The sequence below is a fragment of the Zeus faber genome, assembly GCF_960531495.2.
Source record: "Zeus faber genome assembly, chromosome: 15".
NCBI lineage: Eukaryota > Metazoa > Chordata > Actinopteri > Zeiformes > Zeidae > Zeus > Zeus faber.
The window spans coordinates 5,537,693-5,555,112 of NC_137194.1; the positions used below are offsets into that span (position 1 = coordinate 5,537,693).

A 17,420-nucleotide genomic window follows, 5' to 3' on the forward strand; every position below is an offset into this window, starting at 1 on the left:
CCCCCTCCTCTCATTTCTCCTCCCCTCGCTCTCCCCTCTCGTCTCTCCCCTCGGCGCTGTTCTACTAAATTAGAAAAAACTTCACCAAAAAAGAACCAACCCAACACCGTTGTCTGTAGATTCAATACACCATTCACGGCGAAGCACTGAACGGCGAAAGGCGAAGTTGCACGGTGGAGGTTGGAAAATCCTTTGGCGTACCGTGACTTTTTCTTGCACCCACAATCTGCCGCTACGGTGCTGCCCTCTAAAATGGACAAATGAGGTGGACATATTGTAAAATATATCATGTTTTATGGAGTCGGAGCGCACCTTTTCTTTTAATTATTAGAGCTGTGAGCCGCGGTTTTAAAATAGCCCCCGCTACCGTGTGAATAAGGGGAGTGCCGGCACATTCCTTTTTTTTTCCCACTTCAAGCGCTGCCCGCTGGTATACTGCCGCCGTAACTCACCCTCCTCATCGCTTCTCCTCAGTCTTCCTCCCTCCTCCCCTCCTCCCGTCGCGCCTCGCTCCTTCGACTCCTCTTCTCTTCCGCTCCTCGCCGCGCTCCCTCCATCAAAGTCCGCAGCCTCCGCCGCGGCGCTGTCTTCTTCTGTTTCGACGATGCTTCCTAGCCACACGCCGCCCTTTAATTCCCGTTTTTCATTCAGGCCGCCTTTCTCCTCGCACAAGAAGTCCCACAGTGCAAATTGTTCCGTCGATGATGTTTGGGCTCTGCATTCCGCATTTTTATTGTTTTGAATCGGGCGGTGGCGGGTCTCCTGTTTTGTGTGTTTGTTTTTTTCATTGTCTTCTCCCAGGGCGCTTATCTTTGAGGTAGTTTTTCTTGTGGCGGGACAGACATAGAGAAAAAGACAAGCCAGGCGAGCTCTGTCCCTTTAGCAACTGTTGCCAGGCGAACGGAGATCGATGTTTAGCACTCCAGACCAGAGGCTGCTGCCTAATATATATATAGTCGCAGTCTGGCGCAGGCAGCAGAGCCCCTCCACCCCGGTCCGCTGACACCGGGGGAGGTGCCGAGGGGCACAGGGGCCCTCTCAATCCCTTTTTTCCTGGGTCATTTTGTCCTAGAGCCTTGGCTGGGTCGCACGCCGCTGGCTCCGGCAGGACAGCCGCTTTTTTGATTTATCCCCACTGCAAGAGAGGTTTGCAGCACCGCCGGCGGCATTGTCTCGTCCGCCCTTACGTCTAATTACCAGATCCCACCTCCGCCCTCCACCACCCGCTCCCTTACCCCGCGCTGAACTGCGCCGATCTGACAGTCCGGGACAGATGATCTGCTGCAGATGATGGGATCACTGTGGTGGTGCGGTAGTACAGTAAAGTCGGCTTCGATTGGGAAGCTCTTCCAAAGTGCCAAAGTCAGTGGAATCCAGTGGCGTCGTCAGGGGTGGGCGTCCGGGGCTTCGGCCTCGAAAGATTTATGAGTAGCCCCCCCGAGCTAAAATAGCCCTGCAGGGCCAGCTCCCCGGCCTGATCGTACCCGCCTGCGCCCACGGCGCCAGCGATGGGTCACCCGCGATCAGTGAACCCTCCTTCGCGCCTGCTTGGGCTAAGCCCCTGATGTTTTTGCAATCGATTAATCAGCAGACAAGCCAGTTACAGGAATTCAGCTTTTTTTTGGCCTAAAAAAGTTAGGTTGAAAAAAGTTTCGATAAACTCATCTTTGACAGTGAGATAAATGATTGAGTGGGAATCAAAAGCGGAATTTGTCCTTTGCATCGGTTGTAACGCAGGGCCCGGTCCGTCCACTGTTTCATTCATCATGATGCCCCTTCCATACTCCCCTACATCCTCAGCCACGTGTTGTGTAGGCCACGAAAACAACTTTTCTGAAGTTCTCGTTCTCTCTCTTGTCAAGGCCTCTCTCTCTCTCTCTCTCTCTCTCTCTCTCTCTCTCTCTATTTCCCTCCTGCACATTCACACTCTGTGTCACCCTCCCCGGTGATGCGGTGCTCCATCCCGGTGTGTTTAGAATGACTCTCCGCTGGCGTGTCAGTGATTTAATATGTCACGGCGCTCCATAAATCCTTTGTCTCTCCCCGCACTGAAAGCCGAGACGAGGCGAGCGGCGTGTGGCGCGAAGACCGGGCTCCTATTTCCAGCTCCCATCCAGCACTGCCATTTCATTATGATCCCCAGCTGATAGGGCCGGGACACGAGGGCCCTGCGGTTAGCGCGGGAAGGGAGGAGAAGGGGGGGTGAGATCAAAAGGACCCCCTCTTCATCCATTCACCTGTCTGCCCACTCCCCAGAGCCCTCAATCTTATCACTCTTATCTCCCCGCTGCCGCCGCCATCCAGAGAGCGACATTGATGATGGAGAGCAGTGCCCCTCTATTCTTTTCTATTCTATCCTGTTTACATGTCTGCCTGCTCTCCTCTCTCACACCCTTAATGTACCTCGCGCAGACCCCTGTAAGGACAAGGGGAACAGCCAGTACGTGGTGTGCCGCGTGGAGGCCCACAGTCGTGATTCCCTGCTGTTCGACCCGCCCGAGAACTGCCCCTCCGGCGGAGACCCGCTCTGCGCCAGCGACGGCCGCACCTACACCAGTGAGTGCGCAATGACGCGCACGGGCTTCCAGAAGGGCATCCGCCTCAGGAAGATCCACCCGGGCCGCTGCAAGAAGCTGGGTAAGATGGGGGGGTGGGAGTATCAGCGTTCATTCTCAGCAATGTAGGGGGTGCCGGCGGGGCAAAGCCGGTTCATTTCATCCAATATACAGTATGAGTTAGAAGATGGGTTAAGGCAGCTGTACGTTAAAGAAAGAGATAAAAGCGTCCTGAGGTCTCGGAGTCGTGTACTGTAAGCCATGTATCCGTAGTCGAGAAGCTCGATAAGAGCCTCCGGTCGGGGCAGGGCAGGGTTCTTATCTTAGCAGGTTTCTTTAAAACCTTAGTCGACACAGGGCTGTCAGCGGGGCACACTGTACGTCCGATAGCCATCGGAGGAAATCCAATTTCCCCAGACATTGTCACCGCTACCGCGCAGACGCCGGGAGGCCTCTACGGCCCTCCGGAACCCTCAGACGGAGACTACCAGAAAACGGCGAATACAATGTTTGATGCCCACAGTTGCTCTATGCTTTTAAGGAAGATTTATGAAAAAGGTGCACAGGCTGCGCGCGCACACGCGAGAAAGTCGCCCCCCCCCCCCCCCGTTACGTCTCAGAAGAAACGAGAAATTCAATTTGAAACAGAGATCCATGAAATCCGTTTTTCACCACATTACAAATTGGTAACTAATGAAAACGGTTGTTCCATCGTGTAACCGTGACATCGCGTCTTCGCATTTCACTTTTTCTCCCGCAGATAAAGGCGTCCAAGTAATTAAACAGAGTCGGGCGTCGCTTAGAAAAAGCTAAAAGATGAGGAGGGAGTTGAAATACTATGCAAATTTGATGCACTGATCAAGGGTTTGGGAGAATTTTTCAACCCCTCAAGAACAGAGGTCCATCCCAGAAATTGCATGGTTGCACTCCGCTGGCCAATTTCTCAGTTTGTCCTTCAGTAGCTTTCTTTCTCTTTTTTTTTCTTCCACTGGTAGGATTTTTTCCAAAAAAGTCAAAGCTGATCCCTATTTGATGAATAAGTTGTGAATTACTTTACCTTGCCACGGCATGTTAATCGCTGAAGAACAAAGTGTACACTATTGTGAGGATTATCATTTTTAGAATGTGATTGGGAACCAAATTTATTCATCATAAATACCCAATTGAATGAGTGGATTTGGTGGAAATTATGATGTGTTGGAGAATTCTCACCGCGTGGTCGGTGAGGTAAACCTGTTTCGCTACAGGAAACAAAGATATTCAGAGAGTATTAAAGATATTTCTTCTGCAGAATAAAGAGAAAGATACAGATGCACTTAAAAAAGTGATGCTGTCCATTCCACCCTAGCTTCTGCCGAAGAGGGTTTTATTCTGTGAGAGGTTGTATGCCATTGGTCAGGTGTCATTGCCAAGACTATGCCCTCCACTCCCATATCACCTGGTGTTCCCCTCATACAATGATTTGACAGTCAAACTCCGGACACAGATACAATCTAACTCTGCTATAAACAAACCACAGTGCTCTGTCAAGCCCCCTGGGGTTTATCCTTATCTCCACACAAGGTTGAGAGAAGAAGGAATGTGGTCTGGTCTTGACAATCTTGAAATCTTGTCTTTTCAGTGTGAGCTCTGAGTGAGTCATTAAAAAAAACACGACATTGTGTTTAAAAAAACAACTACGTAAGATACAAAATAAAAGGCTATTGTCTTATATAAATCATATGAAACATCATTCAAAGTATTGATCATATTCATTTTCTCTCACAGATGTCAATAATAAATCAAAGTGTAACTCAAAGTGTATGTGTAATTTATAAGAGCATTTGACATAATGAGTCCACTGGCCTAAAATAGTGTGGAGGGACTTTTAAATATGATATATAGACACAAAGACACAGAGACACAAAATACATATTCCTAAATATCAGGGGTGGGGTGATGTACTAATTATGTGGTTTTTGATCTCACCTTGACTTCAATGCTGTGGTTCAAATTTTTGAACAAAGGGGGAGAACAATCAAGTTTCCACATCAAAGCATCCAATAACAAGAATACTGCAGATGACTAAACCATTAAACATGAACTTAATTTTCCCCCAATTTAAATGGATGGGTGAATATGTAACAATTAGGATTTTAGAATTATTATCTTAGAAGCAATGAGCATTTCTCACTGCAAATTGCAAACAACAATATTTTCAAGATGATAACTAAGCCATACTTTAAGAACAAAGCGTCCCCGGTAGAAATGGGAATGCATTTGTTTATTGCACTCGTTGATTCTTATATTCCAAATCCTAAAGGGGACTTTCTTATCAAACAACACTCTCCGAGGGGGGATGAGTAGCGTATCTGCGGTTGTTAGCCTAGCTGCTCAGCCAGAGTGGATCTGTTGGATCCCTCAGCAAAACAAACTTACAAATCACAAACCCTCCAAAATCAGCGGCTTCGTTCCACAGGCCTGACTTGCTTTTTGCTGCCTTTGCATCTGAAGTTTTGCCGCACGTCACTTTAGGCCGACTATGCCTCTCAACAAACGAAATGTTTCGATTTAAAAAGCAGTGCACTGGGTTATAGCCATGCCACGATTTGATTATAAGGAACGGAAACAGAAAACAGTCTTAATCAAAATACAAATGAATGGCATTTTCAACGTAAACAAGCCACCGTCGTTTGCCAAGAAGCAAGCCTCTGACAAACAAGCCTGTTTATATTAAGTCTACTATATACCCCCTACGAGTTACAGGGGGGGTCACAGCAAAATTATAAAATTATAGACCCCAATTTGGAAACCCGTCGGATATCAAAGTTAGTATGTGGGAAATGTGTCACGTTTAATTGTTTCCTAAAAAGTATTGTACTGAAAGAGTCATTCCACTTTGAAAAGTGCCACGTAACTTTGTAGATGGTCCCTAACAGGGCGTTGAAAAAGCAAATTGTGAGCGCGTCATGTAAAAAATAAATGTATTGTGTTATTGGCGGCCCAAATACATACGTGTATGTATGGCAGATTTACAAGAGTGTAATTACGCCCCCCCCCCCCCCCCCCCAGAGGAGTGCCGCGAGGAGTGTCCCTTCAACGGCGTCTGCCTGGTGGAGCGCCTGAACGCCCGCTGCTCCTGCGAGCCCATCCAGTGCGACAGCGCCTACCGGCCGCTGTGCGGCAAGGACGGACGCACCTACAGCAACGACTGCGAGCGGCGCCGGGCCGAGTGCCACGCCAAGGCCCACATCCCTGTCAAGCAGCAGGGGCCCTGCGGTGAGTGGGTGAGGGGGTGGAGGGACGGGGGGGGGGGTCTCCCCTCCCCCGTCCCTCTCCTGATCCCGAACGAGGGCGTTTGTCCGTCCTCCTCTCGGAACCCGTCTGGGTCGTCCCCCGAAAGATTTGCGCGATGTTTTTTTCATGTGGGCTCAAGTGTGTGCGTGCGTGTGCGTGTGTGCATGTGTGTGTGTGCCGTGTGTGCGTGCGTGTGGGTGGGGGTGGGGGTGGGTGCCTCCAGTCCACTTGGATTTCACCACCACGCCATCCCTCCATCTCTCTCGCACCGGTCACGCTGTCTCCCCCACACACCTCTCCTCAAACACTGACCAAACGAACCCCGTCGCCTTCATGTTTCATTCATCCGCCCTCCCGTCTTCCACTCCGGCAGCCTTCCACTCGAGTGGCCTGGGTTGTGCTTATTTTTCTGTCCTTGTCTCTCTCCCCCCCCCCCCCCCCCATGTCCTGTCTGTGGCTGTTTCCTCTTTTGTCGACTGAAATAAAAACGCTCTTCTCTTTTGTTTCAGTGCCTCAGTTCGTCCTACTGTCTCTTCTTGTCCCCGTCTCCCGTCCTGTTTCCCGTTCCGTGTGTGTGTGTGCGTGTGTGTGCGTGTGTGTGCGTGTGTGTGCGGGTGTGTGCGGGTGTGTGCGTGTGTGTGTGTGTGTGTGCGCGTCCGTCCGTCCGGATGGGAATGTCTCCGAGACGTCCACCTCGCTGCGCAGCGGGCGTCCCTGGTTTTCAGGTGTCTCCAATTTCAGGTGTCCCTGGGCCGGTCCTGCCTCCGCTGTATCTTCTCTGCCCCCACCTCCCTCTCTCTCTCCCTCCCTCCCCCCCCTCTCTCTCCCTTTCTCTCCATTCTCTCTCTCTGTGGCGTTCGACCGGCCGGGGGGGGAACCATCCGCCAGGTCTGGACAGCTTTTCTCCCCCTTTCCCCGTCCCCTTCAGATGTGTTTTCTGTGGTTCTGCTGCCCTGTATTTCAAAGGTGTCCCCTGCACCCTCCCCCAACCGCACCCATGCATGTTGAACCTCCTGACTTCCCATAAAGACAGACAGATAGATTGATAGATTGACAGGCTGACTGACTGACTGATTGACTGGTTGATTGATTGATTGATTGACAGTCTGGGTGGGAAACTCAACCCTGACAACCTCCTGAACAGTGATGTCCTGAGGCGACGGCGTGAGTTAGCATGGACGCTAGGCTAATAATCTGGCAGGGTACGACAAGGCTATGAGGTCAACGTTACCTCGCTGGTCTAATGCGTCCCCTCACCCGGCTATTTTTAGCTCCTCTCTCTCTCTCTCTCTCACCCTTCCTGCGTCTTCAGTCGTCATACCATCGGTTTGTTTCTTTAATGCGTTGTTTGTCTGTGGTATTTGCATATATTTGCACGAGAAAAAAACAAAAAAAAAACAACAAAGTCTGCAGCAAACCACCGCACCCCCCCCCCCCCCCCCCGCACCCCAGCCGCCCCCTTCAGATTTAATTAAACATCACAAGCAGCGAACAGAGCAGCCCACTGAGACCACTGTTTGTACAGCGTCATGGCGATGCAAGGTGTGTGCGTGTGTGTGTGTGTGTGTGTGTGTGTGTGTGTGCATCCATGCACGTGCGTGCACACACACACACACACACACACACACACACGTGCCACCAGCCCCATCCTCCATCTTCCGGACGACACCTGCGCACAGTGTGATGTGTCTAATTATGGAAATGCTATATTCTATCTGTTCTTTCTCTTTTCCATTTAATCCCCTGCTCCCTCTTTCTCCCTCTCTTTCTGTCTCTCTCTCTCTCTCTCTCTCCCTCTCTCTTTCTCTTTTCCTGAAGATGTTTATCGCTCGCTGTGTGTTTGAAGGACCATGGCCAGATTAGATTGGGCCCCTTCTCTCTGATAGCACAGCCCGGAAGGCTTAAGGGATTCACAACCCCAACAAGCACCCAAGGGAGACGGGCTTGTGTGTGTATGTGTGTGTGTGTGTGTGTGTGTGTGTGTGTGTGTGTGTGTGTGTTTGTGTGTGTGTGTGTATGTGTGTGTGTGTGTATGTGTGTGTGCGTGTGTGTATGTGTGCGATTTTCAAACGGCCCCCTTGTCAGCGAGCAATCGATCAATAGCCCCAACTAAGCGAGCTAGCTTGTTTTATACGCAGGAAACCCACACACACACACACACACACACACACACACACACACACACACACACACACACACACACACACACACACACACACAGTCGTAAAGAACGAGACACACTTCTTTTATTGCGACCACGGTGTGACAGTTGCAGCTGGAACAACTCCGATCCTCTGCAATGAACACTCTGCCTTGTCCTGTCAGACGCACACACACACACACACACACACACACACACACACACACACACACACACACACGGATCACCCCAAGGTTTCTCTGAAAACTTTAATCTGTCTGCAAAGGAAGAGTTTACAGACTATTTATTGATGGACTGAACTGTCCCCAAACCCCAGCCCCACCCCCCACCCCCCAGACAGGAAGGGGGGGTTATTGGGGGGGGGGGGGGGGGGGGGGTGGCGGCTGATGGATGGCCATGGCGCTTGTCATACGGCGTGAAATTCCCCAGATGTGACGCCGCTGTAAATCTCTGTCCGTGCTGGGTGACAGGACCTAATGTGACAACCTCCGCCCTCCTCACCCCCCAGCCCTCATCATCCTCCGCCGTCCCTCCAAAACAGAAGGTGTGATGACTTTCACGGCGGCATTTGACACTGGGATGGGCGCAAAGCCCCCACCCTCGGCCCCACCACCTCGATTGTTTGACTTATCGGCTCGGGGGCCGAGCTCATAAACAACACCCTGCCGCCGCACGGGAACCGTACGAGGACGCTCAAGGGACGTGCCAAATCTATGGTAGAAGCCAGACGGCGGTGCCTGTGAATGACAATGAACAGGGTCCCCGCTACACACACACACACACACACACACACACACACACACACACACACACAACCACACACTCACATACACACACACACACACACTCAAAGAGTTTGCCCTTGGAGTAAATCAGGTAAAAGTCTGCAAGGATTTGGTAGAAGTCCCAAAACTAGATGGAGATGAAGTGACGTAGCAGCTTTGAGACGAGATGGGGCAGATGTCTGCTAATCAGCGTCCCCGCGGCCACATTCCCGAACATAAACAACTAACTTCTCCCCCGGCTTGGTCCTGGAAACGGTGGATGGTCGGCGGCAAACTAGCTCTCCAACTGAAGTTTAGTTGAAGCTTCCGGTGAGGGGGTCATGGAACGTCGCCCAAACTGAGAGATACACCACAGGTGAACTCCACGTCTGGCCAGGCCGCCCACGCCTTTTGTGCTTCGGCAACTGAGTCATTCTGTGTGCGTGCGCACGCACGTGTGTGTGTGTGTGTGTGTTGTGTACACAACACACACACACACAAACACACATCTGTGTGCGCTTCAAGTGCTTGCCCCCTCAGGATGGGAACGTGAAATCCGTCGGCGGCGGGCACGACGTCGTTCACATAGCGCCGGGTGCATCTGAAGGGGGTGAGAGAGAAAGACGGATCACTCACCTCAAGTGACAGGTCTCTAACATGAATGTTTTATCAGCCGCATGTTTATTTGATGAGCGTCTCTCTGTACCGCAGGGCAGCGGAAACCTGTGGTCAGACTCGCAGACCATCCCCTGCTTGAGTCCTGTTGAGCCGCCCCCGCCCCCAACCCCCGCCCCCCACGGTTAAAACCAGATAATAAGCAGACGGGACAGCACACACACACTATGCGTACCTCATCTAACCTTGAGCCCCGGAGGCGGGCGCTGGAAGCCCCTCCGCGGCGTTTGATGGTGGGTCGTCGATGCCGTGAACGCAGGGAAACGCGCTCAACGTCAACGCCGGGTGCTACGTCACCTGCTCCGCCGGGTGCTACGTCACCTGCTCCGCCTCCTCTTTCAGTTCTTTCCCGAAAGGCCTTGGAATCCCCCTTGCAATAACGTGCTTATCGACGACCGGCGGTATGTCGATGCTCTAATGCCGAAATTGCCTTCTTGTTTTCGAGGAGAGGCAGCGTGAATCGGCCCGCCGCCTCCGAACAAGCGCTCGGCGGGCGCGCTACGTCAAAGTGGCGGCCGGTGTCACGGTTCGGGTTTCCCCCTCCCATCAGGTCCCTCGTTCCGGTCTCAATCGATGGATGAAATGTTCGGCCGAGCTCGTGGTACCAAGCCGCGGGTTGAAACAGACCGAGTAACGACCCGCGCTCGACCAGGGAACCAACGCCGGTGAATCTCCTCATTTGACTCTACGTGTCGGATATACACCTGGATGTGACGTCCAGACGCCGCATACCTTTGTGTCTGTGTCTGAGTGTGGGGGGGAATGGAGATTGCCTCCCTCACTTTGGCAGAACCAGGCCAACATACAAAAACGTACTTCTGACTAAAATATGAAGCGGGTCGAAGGTTCCCACGCGGGTTTGGCAGAAGAACGTCTCGTAGCGATAATCGATGACGGGAGCATCCCTGGAGGCGCGTTGCCGGGGCTGTAAACAACGCAAGGCGGACGGGCGCCTTGCACCGTGCACGTACGGAGGCTCCGCAACCTCAGGTGCTTGGGTTAATAAAACCTGGCGAGGAAAAAAATAAAAAAATAATAGATCTCAGCGTTCCTCCTCCTCCGCCGCCGCCGCCGCCGCCGCACCTGGGACCCGGCCAGAGCTAAACCGGAGGCGCTTCGAGGGGACGGCCGAGCAGGTAGAGCGGATATGATACTGTAATGTGGACCTGCAGGGGCCAATCGTCGTGTTGAGCTGAAGGTCAGAGCGTAACACACACACACACAAACACACGCACACACACACACACACTCAGATGTGCGCACGCACACACACACACAGGCGAACGCACGAACACCAGGCCGTGTGCGGCTTAATCCCCTCCGAGGCCGCGAGCGGGGCCGCGCCTCTGAAATACCACACTAATTAAAACTTACACCGCATCTGGCAGGAGTGGATACAGACTGTGGTGACGCCTGCAATGTGAAAAAATGCCAGTGCCAACCACATGGGTCTCCTCTAGCTTTTTGAGTCTCAAAATGATATATATACTGTATATAAGCAACACACACACACACACACACACACACACACACACACACAGGTCCGGCTCTTTTCCGCACTGTGCCACACTCTCCGTGCTCCAGAGAGCCACCGGGGCCTGAATCCCTGATTAGAGTGGAGTCGCTGCTCCATCTTGTTATCCGACGTTCTTTTTCGTGCTCGCTCCCCTCCACCACTCACCGCGCCCCTTTGATGAAATCGCCGCGGCGTGTGAGTAAGCGGTCGCTCGCCTCTGCTGTACAGCTGTGCACGCACGCACACACACACACACACACACACACACACACACACACGGACGCACGCACACACGCACACATATTATGTACTCCCTTATGCATACGCATGAAGCAGTGGTACTTTCATTTGATTGATGGATTGTGTGTTTATGTGTGTGTGTGTGTGTGTGTGTGTGTGTGTGTGTGTGTGTGTGTGTGTGTGTGTGTGTGCGTGCACGTGTGTTCGTGCGTCTGTGCATGAAGCGTAGTGTCTGTTAGAGGCGGCTGTACACTGGATACGGTGCTGTGCCTTTTCTAGCACAGCACACAGGCCTTTGGGGGTGAGAGGCTGCACTTTCAAAGTCTGCAACTGCACAGAGCGAGAGAGAGAGAGACCGAGGGAGGGGGTGGGGCTGGGGGTGGTGGGGAATTACTGTGAGCCATCCCTAGTGACCAGCCCCCAAAAGTCTGGTATATGCTCTGCAACCTCCTGATGAAATGTTTGTTACACAGAAGCCGTCCATCATTAGTTCCGCCCTTTAATCACATCGGGAAATTATTTAGCTTAAAAAAAATAAAGAAAAACAAACAAAGCTGGTCTGGGACGTCAGGGCAGAGGGAGGCGGGTGGAGGCGGGGTGGAAGCGGGTGGAGGCGGCTTTCGGCGGGAGACTTTGGTTTTTCTTGGCAACAAAAGCGCAAGAGGAGCCACTATCGGCGGCTGTTGTTGTGATTAAGAGGCCCCCTCATGGGAAACGGGGCCGGTGAACTATAATGGAGGCCAAGGTTGCGTGGAAAAGCTCGGAACACAGGCTTATGTCTGCAACGTTCACGCACACGCACGCGCACGCACGCACACACACGCACACAGGCGCATTGAAAAAATGATCATGGGAAATCAATTGTTTTGGAAGCCTCACCAAATTAGGCAGCGTTCCGCCGCTCACATATCTATGCGGTTAAGTCGGAAGCTCTTTGAAGTGCGAATCGATAGCCGCGTTCCGCCTCCGTTCTCGTTAGAAAGGGTGGAGGAGGGGGGTGGAGGAGGGGGGTGGAGGCGGGGGCGCTCCGCGTCCTCGCTCCTCGGATGCGGGACAGATTTGCTCGGTGATAATCGGCCGGAGGCAGCCGGCGCAGGTAGGACAGGTTCACATTGCCGCCCCCGTCCCTCCCTCCCCGCGACCCCTCCCTTCGTTTCAGGCTCCTTTCGAGTCTTCACCGGTTCACCCCAACGGTCTGGCTCGTCTCTCGACCCACGGTAGGGCGGGCCGCGCCGAAACGACGGCGGCACTTAAGTCGCGGAAAAGCTCGCCGGCGGCCCCCCAACCTCCCCCGAGAGGCGGCGGTGCTCTTCCCGTCCTCCGTCGCCGAGCCTTAAGCGGCCGCGATGGTGCCGGGCTTCGTCTGACCCCGCCCGCCCCTCCTCTCCTTCTGCTCCTCGTCCTCCTCCTCCTCCACCACCTGCAACCCTAATGGGGGTGATAAAACAAAGTAATTGCTTTCTCTTTCTCTTTACCGCTCTTTCGCTCTCTTTCTTTCCCCTGCTATCAGCTCATGATTTACCCCGCAGTTAGGGTAACGAGTGTGCACGTGTGTGCGTGCGTGCGTGTGTGTGTGTGTGTGCGTGCGTGTGTGTGCGTGTGTGTGCGTGTGTGTGTGTGTGTGTGTGTGTGTGTGCGTGCGTGTGTGTGCGTGTGTGTGCGTGTGTGTGTGTGTGTGTGTGTGTGCGGGTGTATTTTGGGGAGGGTAGGGGTGATATTTAACACTCCCCTCTACTCTCAGAATGAAGCTGTGCAGGGTCACCCGCTGCGATGCCATCTAAACCCCATAATGATGTCCCCTAATGATTTTACCACCGGTTGCTACATCGGGGGGTGATTCCATGGCAACCGCAATTCCACCCGGTTGTTCCCCAAAAGGACAACACAGTCGTTGTCAGTCGGGTTGCTGGGTGGGAGCGTCGAGCTCGGCTTCCTCTTGCTTCCCCAATGTTCAGCTTGGGCGGAGGATCTCAAAGCAAATTCTAAAACTCTGCCTTTTTAAAATGGCAGCGGTTTATGACATAGGTCTGGGTTTCATTCGGCCCGGATGCGGACCAGTTCTAAGCCAGTTCTAGGTCAGTCCTAAACAGTTCTAAGCCAGGTCTAAACCAGTTGTAAGTCAGTTCTAGGTCAGTCCTTAACCGTTCTGAGCCGGTGTAGGTCAGTCCTAAACAGTTCTAAGCTGGTTCTTAACCAGAACTAACCAGTTCTAAACAATTCTAAGCTGGTTCTAGGTCAGTCCTAACAGTTATTAGCCAGTTCTTCTCTTTTCTGCGTATACTGTCAACCACAGTTCTGGACGGCAGTACAAATTGAAGCCAGACCTTTGTGGGCCTATGAGGTAATAACACAGCGGCCTGTGATTAGAATAAAAGTCTCGCACACCGTGTCTATACTCATTCTCCGCGCCCCCCCACCCCCACCCCCGCCTCCACCCCCCGACCCCGGCTCAGGCTCCACGTGTGCACGGACTCACATGCACAGGTGCGCAGAGCCGGGGCCTCGCTTTTAATGAAGCCTGAGCAGAGTCGCTACGAGAGAGCGAGAGCGAGAGAAAAGCGAAGCAGACACGGCTCTCTGATGTTCACATTTCATATCACCCTCTGCCCAGGAGCCGGCCTTTTTTTTTTTTTCTTAAATTATTAAGGAGAGGGGCCCTTTTTCTCCTCGCTGCGTCTTTTCTCTCTCTCTCTCTCTCTCTCACTCTCTCTCTCTCTCTCTCATTTTCCTATAACACGTCTCCCTCCCTCATCTCATCCTACTCTCCTCTCTCTCTCTCTCCCTCTCACTCGCTCTCTCTCACCCCCCCCCCCCCCCCCTCTCTCGGGCTGTTTAACCCGGGTTGAGCTGAAGCAGAGGCTCTCACCGAGATGCAAATGGTTGTCTTTGAAGGGGGCCGCGCTGGGAACGTCAATTAATCCGGCCCCGTTTACCTGCTTGTGAGAGAAGCGCCGCCGCCGCCGCCGCCGCTCCGGGCCTTGTCTCATCTCCATTGTACGACTGTTCCTTTTTTCTCCTTGGTTTTGTTTTGTCCTTTTCGCCGTGTCCGGCGCCGCCAGGACACGGCGAAAAGATTCTGCTCAGAGAGGAAGTAATGTAGGGAGAGAGGGAGGTGGCGGTCGCACCGTTTCTAAACTTCCCAACCCAGCTCCCCCTCCCTCCCCCACCCGCTCTAACCAAAGCCCCTCTAACGCCGGCCTCGCTGCCCGCCCCCCTCCCAACCCCTGACCGTACGCTCACCTTTAATCCCCCCCTTGTCTGCTCAGCACCCCCAACTCCCCATCCTCCTTTTATCCTTCCTTCCTTTATCCTTCATCCTGTTCTGAAACTCCCCGAAACACACTCCCTTCCCGCCACCAGCCTCCACCCTTCTGACCACGTCTTCTCCACCCCCCTCAGATTTGCACACGCCCAGTCCGTGTCTGGAGAAGGAGTGCAAGCACGGCGCTGTGTGTGTGGTGAAGAACGACCAGCCGGTGTGCGAGTGTCCCGAGGCCTGCCGGCAGACGCCGGACCCCGTGTGCGGCAGCGACGGGCACAGCTACGGTAGCCCCTGCGAGATGAGGGCCATGGGCTGTGCCCTGCAGAGAGCCATCCACATCCAGCACAGGGGGCCCTGTGGTGAGTAGCCCACTGGACTGTACTGGAGTTTACTGTACTGGACTATAATGTTCCAGACTGAAGTTCACTGTACTGGACAATGGTGTACTGGTCTATAATGTACTGGATTATAATGTACTGGACTATAATGCACTGGTTTATAATGTACTGGACTATAATGTACTGGACTATAATGTACTGGTTTATAATGAACTGGTCTTTAATGTATTTGACTATAGTTGTATGTACTGGACTATAATGAACTGGACTATAATGTATTCAACTATGATGTGCTGGTCTATAATGTACTTGACTATAATGTGCTGGTCTATAATGTACTGGTCTATTATGAATTGGACTATAGTTTTATGTACTGGACCTTCACGGTTATTTTTTATCAATAACTACTTCTCCTGACTTGGAGTTCTCAATTCAATATTGCGGCATCGTCCCAGAGCAATGTAGGTAATAGACAGAGAAGATAATGGACAGTGAGACGTATAGGGATAATGGGCAGTGAGACGCACAAGTAATGGGCAGTGAGATGTGTAGGTAATGAACGTTGCACTGTGAGACGTCCACGGCCAGGCCGCTCTGGTGGAGGTGTGACGGAGGCCGCATGGCGGAGGGAGCAGCGCCGATACGACGGCAGGAAGTTGCTAGTTGGAACATTTAAGCCCCAAGTGTGTGGAAAGGTACAGCAGACGGAGGGAATTAGCGCGGTGCGGGAGCGGAGTAAACACAGGAAGGGGCTCCGTGATGGTGCTCCGTGATGGTGCTCCGTGAGGCTCGCTCTGTGAACGAGCATTCATCACCATCTGCTCTCCAGCGCTATTTGTTTTGAGGTCACCAGAACCAGGGGATGTGTATCGCTCGCTTGCCGAGGGGTAAGGAATTATCACCTTAGTTTTTTTAGCCGTGCGCTGCGATGTAGGACGGAATTAATTAATAGGGCGGTGCTACCCGCTGGCTCTAGGCAAAGTGTTACCAGTATAATCCACAGACATTAACAGTTAACACATAATAGAGAGTTTTATTCAGAGCGCGTGAGCCCCTTGAGGAGCTGGAAGTGGGGGGAGGTCGGAACTCATAATTTAACCGCTGCCTGCACCCGTTGTTAATTCCAGCCTATCGAAGAAAACAGAGCCCGGCGCGACCGCGTGGAGCAGCATGATCTCATTCCCTCCCCAGCACCAAATCCACCCTCGCTACAGCGGCGAAACGCTGCCAACGCGCCACCCCGGCTCCCGCTTTGACCTTGCGGGGCGGAGGGGCGGGGCCGGCGCTCTGCAATTGGCTCCATGAGTTGCCAGACGCCTCGCCTGGCTGTGCCTGTCTGAGTGTCAGCCGGTCATTAGTACGTCCGCCCGCAGAGCGGCTTCCATCGGTAAAACGCGGCGTGACATCCCCGCGCCGCTTGGTAAATCCACTCAGTGAATGCGCTCCTGATGGCTTATCGTTGCGTTGGGTCAATTCTCCACCCGCAACTGTAATTGCCGATTGGATTTTTCTTTTTTCCCGCGTCTCGTATCGAGTCATTTACCGCTTAAGTGCAAACGGCTACAGCTCTTATTAGCCCTTCGGCCCTGGGCCCTTCTTTTTACATCCGCGCAGTCTGGAGGTTTACTGCCATGGATTTTCCCATCCTCACCCCGGGTGGCCCCTGCTTTCGGAGAGAGCACAACTATGCAGATGAGCCGGGCCACCGGGGCGCAGCAGGTGCGGGCGAGGAGGCGCGGTTTAGCGGGACGATCAATAGGAGTCAATCCGTCTCGCTTCAGCGGCACCGGTGGTGCGACCGGACGCGGTGGGGGTCAGGAACCCCCTCGCTACCCCCCTGAAGAGGGGACCAGCGAGGGGGCTCCGGGGGTTCCGTGCCCTCATTACAGGGTGCGGCTGACTGGCTTGGACAGTCGCGGGTGGGAGGGGCATCCTGCCCTGGCCCTCTCTCGTCATCTCTCTCCGTCTGTCGACTACGCCCGCGCTCCGTCCGCACGACAACATTGAAATGGGGCCCCGCGACAATGCGTTTCGGAGGGGGGTGAGATGGAGCGAGCTGTTTGGCGCTCAGCAGGTGTGCCTTTTCTCCAGGCATTTCCCCTCACAGGTGAGACAACAGGCCTCTCTGTCTCCCTCTCTCTCTATTTCCCTCAGCGGTAATGAATAGTCCTTATTTTGTAAAGGGAAGGGAGAGGGCTGCATAATGCGCCTCCACCGTGGAAGGGCTCTCCGCTCCCCCGGGGAAGCGAGGCTGGCGTCGGTTCGAGGCGCAATGGCCCCATAAAAAAAAAAAAAAAGAGAAAACGCCGAGCCGACCCAGGAACGATGGTGATTGCGATAAGACGGCGGCTATTTCTGTGCCTGTTTGCACACAACTTGGCCTCAGCCTTTCATTCAGCGGTGGCATAACAACTGCTGCTATTATCTTACCCAATTATCACACTGTCAATGCGGCGTCCGCGGCTCGGCAACGGGGAACTGACGTGGAGAAAGGAAGCGGCAAATGTGTGAAGAAGCTCTTTAATAGGGAAATAATTGACTGTGTGTGTGTGTGTGTGTGTGTGTGTGTGTGTGCACGTGCATGTGTGTGTACTTTTATGGCTTTACCGCAGCCAACCACCCCCATAGCCCCC

General features: G+C 53.1%; 1 protein-coding gene across 1 annotated transcript in view; it reads left to right on the plus strand.

Moving 5' to 3' along the window:
• agrn (agrin) overlaps window positions 1-17,420 on the plus strand; it is a gene marked incomplete at both ends in the record, with an annotated part of 243,326 nt that overhangs the window by 149,905 nt on the left and 76,001 nt on the right. The window contains 3 exons of the mRNA XM_080014535.1: window positions 2,413-2,637; window positions 5,607-5,813; window positions 14,587-14,808. Coding sequence (XP_079870661.1) covers window positions 2,413-2,637; window positions 5,607-5,813; window positions 14,587-14,808 — 654 coding nt within the window. The remainder of the gene's footprint in view (window positions 1-2,412; window positions 2,638-5,606; window positions 5,814-14,586; window positions 14,809-17,420) is intronic.